At 48.7% G+C, this 5,353-nt stretch overlaps 1 protein-coding gene across 1 annotated transcript; it reads right to left on the bottom strand.

Moving 5' to 3' along the window:
* Positions 1-2,453: 2,453 nt before the first annotated feature.
* LOC125550485 (large ribosomal subunit protein uL6m) lies at positions 2,454-4,831 on the bottom strand. Its single transcript, XM_048713492.2, has 2 exons — positions 4,598-4,831; positions 2,454-3,077 (listed from the first exon to the last, which is right to left on the bottom strand). The coding sequence occupies exon 2, from the start codon at positions 3,026-3,028 to the stop codon at positions 2,714-2,716; it is 315 nt and encodes a 104-aa protein (XP_048569449.1). The 5' UTR covers positions 3,029-3,077; positions 4,598-4,831; the 3' UTR covers positions 2,454-2,713.
* Positions 4,832-5,353: the final 522 nt, after the last annotated feature.

The raw sequence follows: 5,353 nt of genomic DNA, 5'->3' as shown, positions 1-5,353 counted from the left end.
CGAGTCACTGCCTGAATTTGGCGTATTGGCGTATTCTCCACGTGATCTGGTTTGGTTCGGCCAATGACGTAACGCCAAAGCTCATCAAGTGATGCATCTAAAAGATCTGTAGCTTGTAACCACCAGCGCTCGCCAGGTGAAAAGAAAGGTCAGCATCTGTGGGCTGCTTTGGCAGGAAACTTGGTTGTCTCTTGCTATCTCGGATGCAAGCTCATGTCTTCTCTGCGGTGTGTGTGGTCAGTGCATCTCCAACGACAGCTCATAAATTTTCTCCGGCATTCAGCCGCAGACATAAAGATCAGTCCACGGGCACAAATGCGAAAGGCTGCCATCCAATGCTGTCCGCATACATTTCAAACACTTTGACAACAAACCGAACGAAATCCGTACAAACACGATGGATTTCATACATACCGGACAATATTCATGCAAACACGGCGGATTTTCGTTAGATTTTGAACATTCAAAGCAAAAAAGAAACCGTTCCGACCCGACCCTAAACCTATCCTACGGCGGCGGCCGGCACCCAACCCCTTGTCGTCCTTCATCCGTCGTCTCCATGACCATCGACGATCAGACCGATAAAGTGAAGCTACGGTCTCCGGCGAGGAAGAGTAGACCACGGGAGACGGACCAGCCCACATAGGGCACAAAGGCCCTGCCGCCTTCCGTGCCCTACTCATCCTCGGAGGAGTCCGTGCCTTGTCCATCGCCAGTGGACGTAAGGTCCACAATGGAAATGGTGGTGCCCGCGCTGTCGTCGTCCCACCGGGCCGCCGGATGGTTTGGCGACGACTCGTAGCAGGCACAGCTGGCGTTGTTCTCCTCTATGATCGCCCAGAGCTGCGCCACGGCGGTGGCCGCTTCCTGGCGAGCGACGGCTTGAGCGAGGACGGCATCGTAGATGGCACACTACTCCGCGACGAAGTTGGGGTTCGCCACAACCATTGCCACCACGGCCTCCTTGCTCACGCGCTCGCCGACATAGGCGCAGGCTGCCCCTTCGCGATGGCGGTGTTATAGTGCGTATGCTCCTGCTTCATTATGAAGCCGGCGTGCACAGGCGGGGCCCCGGGGCGGTGTCGTCGGAGCCCGTCTACATCATGGTGTCGTCCTCGTTGTCGGAGACCTCGGGCGAGCTGGCCGGCAAGCTGGACTTGATCCGCCTGGCACGGCGGCTCTGCCAGGCAGTGGCATGGGCGGCCACCGCGTGCTTCATCTCAGTGGAAAGGCTCTCCCGCAAAGTTTCGCCGCCTGCAGTCATGGCGGATGCAGTGCAAGGGAAGAGGATGTGGAGCAGGCTTGTGTTGTGGCGTGGAGCTAGTCGGGTGTGGTCGTCTTTAAATAGCGAATTCCTGTGAGGCCAGACATCCGGGTGCGTCAATGCACGACGCCAGAGTGGGTTTCTCGGTCGACAAGCCTGCCTAATGGCGGCATGCGGACGGACATACATTCAACGAGCATGGTAGATATCCGCCCCGTCCGGTCCAGTAACGCGTCTCCGGCATTGAACAAACGCGGACACCGAAGAGGTGAAGAGGCAATGAGAGGTCGCGTCCGCTCTGAGTCGTCTTCAATGTGGAGCGGCACGCTCTACAGTGGCACGAAAGCAAGCAGCTGGTGCCGGGCGGGAACGCGTGCGGGAGAGGAAGGAGGGGTTTGGGGTGTGCTAGGGCGATTAGAAGCGGGCATGGCAGCAGTCCGAACTCTCGCAAAGCCCCTCATGGTTGTCTCCGTTTGCAGAAGAAAATGCATGTACAGGCCTGCGTTAAATGGCTTCCGCTATCTAGACAACGCGGTTTGGATATACATGGACGGTTTGAAGGTCGCCGTTGAAGATGGCCTTTTGGTCAGCGAGTGTTGCCCTCCGTGGATAATTGTGACAGTTTTAGTTTTGATTTAAGTATATTAATCGGGCAGCTCTCTTTCCCTTTTTCTGAATTAATCAAGATCCTTCAAGGCCGACATAAAAAGAAAATCACCCCCAAGCAGCAGATTCAACAAAAACACTATCACAAAGCATACGTCCAGAACCGTGAATTATTTGTGAAGAACAAATATCATAACAAGGTACTCCCTCAAGTTTTGAATTATAAGATGTTCTAATTTTTTCCTAAATCGGATGTATAGACGCATTTTAGCGTACTTGTTCACTCATTTCAGTCCGTACATAATCCATATTAAAATATCCAAAACATCTTATAATTTGGAACAAGGTGATAGTAGCTAGCTATTACTTCCTCCATTCCTAAATATAGGTCTTTCTAGAGATTTCAACAGATGACTACATGCGATGCAAAATAAGTGAATCTAGACTCTAAGATATGTCAATATACATCTTTATATGGTAGTTCATTTGAAATCTCGAAAAAGACTTATATTTAGGAACGGAGGGAGTAATATTTTGTAGAGAAAAGATGGAGAGTTGTGTCAGCAACAAACACATTGAACTATTGAAGATACGTCACATCCAGCCAGCTCAAAACAAAACAAAAATGCTGGAATCCGCTGATCCACCCCCACCCAACGATATGCATGTTCATCAGACGATTCACATACGTCGCATACGGAGTATTATTACGAAGTCCAGCCTGGTACCGGGGCTAGCCATAATAGCCCAGCACAGAGAAAACCACATGAATTCTGCGGCAACAAACGCGTCGCGGCGCCTTAACAACAGGCTAGAAGTCAAATGGGGAGGCTCACCCATGTGTTACTTCTTCTGCTGCTTCTTCCCCGGCTTCAGCTTTATGACCTCGTCGATGTACAGTATGCCCTTCCCCTTGTACACTTCCGGAGGTTTACTGCTTCGCACGGCTCCGGCGAAATGGTGCACTCTATGCTTGTCGATGCCAGTGCAGCATATTATGTTGGGTTTGAAGCAGAAGACACGGACGGCGGGTGGAGCAGTGAACTGCACCTCATGGCTGTAACCTAGTTTCAGAAACAACTCGCGGCCTCCTTGCTCTGTCCTTGCTTTGAAACCAACTCCGACAAGCTTCAGGAACCGAAAGAACTTGGATTCCATTGCAACAAGGGAAGTTTGTCTGAGGATGAAATGTTTGATTCCGGGTTACCTTAACAAAACAAAGACAAAAGGTTCATCACAAAACTGAGCACTCATGTAAACAAACAGGAGTATGGTCATGCTGCAAGTACTGACAATTTGACATATATACAGATCAGAACTTACTACTTAGATAAATGATTTTCAGACCAAGACAAGAAATTCAGTAGAAATACATATGAATTCATCAGATAATCTCATATAAAAAAGGATGCACGGTCACAAATAAACAACTCTTACTGAAATAACTGGAGGATGAAAATGCTAACTCTAAACTCTGAAGCTCTACTCGGTTCCCCGACTATTGAATATGGCGGTTCACGATGGCATATGTCGAGTCTCTAAACAGGGAATATTCCAGGTTATACACAAAGTAGCAAGTCTTACAGGGTGAACTCCCTTGTAGGGAACAATCGGTTGAAAAGACCTGGCCATGGAACAAAGTTTATGTGTATGTGGAACAGCGGAAGGTACTGCACACGTTCTATTTGGGTCTCATCTTGATGCCAAATTTTCTGTGAAATTATAGTGTGTGATTTAGGAAAAACCAAATTAGTTTGCATGTGTGTGTTGGACTCTGGACAACTCAAAACAAGATTTTACTGAAAGGAACTTGATGTCATGTCCAATTGTTGCTATGCATAAGGAATTAAGGATAAGATTGCTTTGTGTCTTGCAACATTGGAAGAGGTATTGAAAGGGGGGGAATGGACTAATAGTCAGCTCAAGAAGTAGCCTTTGAAGGCCGAATGAAGTTGACTCAGGAGTAGAGGGTGTTGGGTGAAATCATGTTCATAGTTTGTTTCCTGTTGTATTTCATTTCTTTGCTGCTCACTGTCGGACATGGATGCTGAGTGACAACCCAGTCTCTCTCCAGTGATAACCATATTTACCTTTGATGCAGAACTGGGCAACGCCTTTCATATAAAATAGAAACGCCAATGGGTTTCTCTTTCAACGAAAGGTGAAATTGCAGGCTTGCAGCTATGAATTTAGAGATGGGGGTGTCAGGGTGGTGGAAATCGCCAATTCTCACACGCAATGCTACACTGGACACGAGCTAACACAGCGATATCGATAGCATCTGCCTAAATAGACTACCGATGGGATTAATTGATCATACATTATAAGAAAATCTTGGCTTTTGACAAGCCAAAAGACATACTACACATACATACCACTATTCAAAGCCACTTGGGCACTAAACCTGAAAAAACTATCGTGCCTCCTTCACAAACAACACAAACTAACTGCGAAGATGATGTAAAAAACTACTAGTATAAGTTTACAATGAGCTCGCGATGTTCACGCCTAGGTGGGTAATTGTTGAATTATACTAGCGCGAAAAACACGGAGCATCCACACTTCAATTCACTGTCCACTAGGCCCTAAGCGTGCCGCGTCAAGGAACATCACAAACAAATTCACAGGGCGAGTGATTCCGAGCGGAAATGGACGTGATTCAACGAATGGCGGGAGCAGCCGGCGGATCGAGCAGGGAGGGGGACGGGTGGGTGGTAATCGGCGCACCTGGGCTGCGAAACCCTCGAGGAGATCGTCCTCGCCGATGCCGCGAGCAACCACGGCGGAGGCCGGCGGCTGCGCTCCCTTCGCGTGCCCCGAGTGGCCCTCGTCGGCTCCGAACCAACCGCCGCCGCGCGCCGAGTCGTCGCCGAACTAGGGTTAGGATGCTCTTGTGCGCGGGCTGGGCGGTGCTCGCCGCTGAGGGTGGGTCTAGGCCAGAACCATTTGCGTTTGAGGTTTCGGCCCATTGCAGTTGTGGCAAGTTTTTCTTAGTTCTTTTTTCAATTCTTTTATTGAAGATGCAGTCGTGGCATCTTTCAAAAAGAAAAAAAATGCAGTAGTGGCAAGTATACTTTACTACTTCCCTGTGTTGAAGGAGTGTATTTTAGACACAAACCAACTTACGTTGGATGGTTAAAAGGACAGGGAAGAATATCAGATGCTCTCGGTGCACCTTGGTCATTGGATCCAGAATCGAATGGACAACATTTGGTCAATGCGAGTTTTGCTCGAAATGACGTTGGGATCCACATCCTGTGAATGTTGCCCGTTGGATCTGGCCGGGATGCTACCGGACCATCTAAGATGAGGTGCTACTGGAGCACCTGATATTCTCCCAGTAGGACAGTGGTATCCCCAGTCCATCAGGGTTTAACTTCTAAATTTGACACTGATACTCGCATTTTCTTGGATTTATTTCAGGCCTTTCGGCTATGTGTGTTTAGTGGGACGAGACTTTTTCATCGACTGCGAAGGCGTATG

Source organism: Triticum urartu, chromosome 4A, assembly GCF_056163025.1.
Source record: "Triticum urartu cultivar PI428250 chromosome 4A, HENAU_Tu73, whole genome shotgun sequence".
NCBI classification, from domain to species: Eukaryota; Viridiplantae; Streptophyta; class Magnoliopsida; order Poales; family Poaceae; genus Triticum; species Triticum urartu.
The sequence above is the reverse complement of the archived record's forward strand: the minus strand, read 5'-3'. Positions and strand labels throughout refer to the sequence as shown.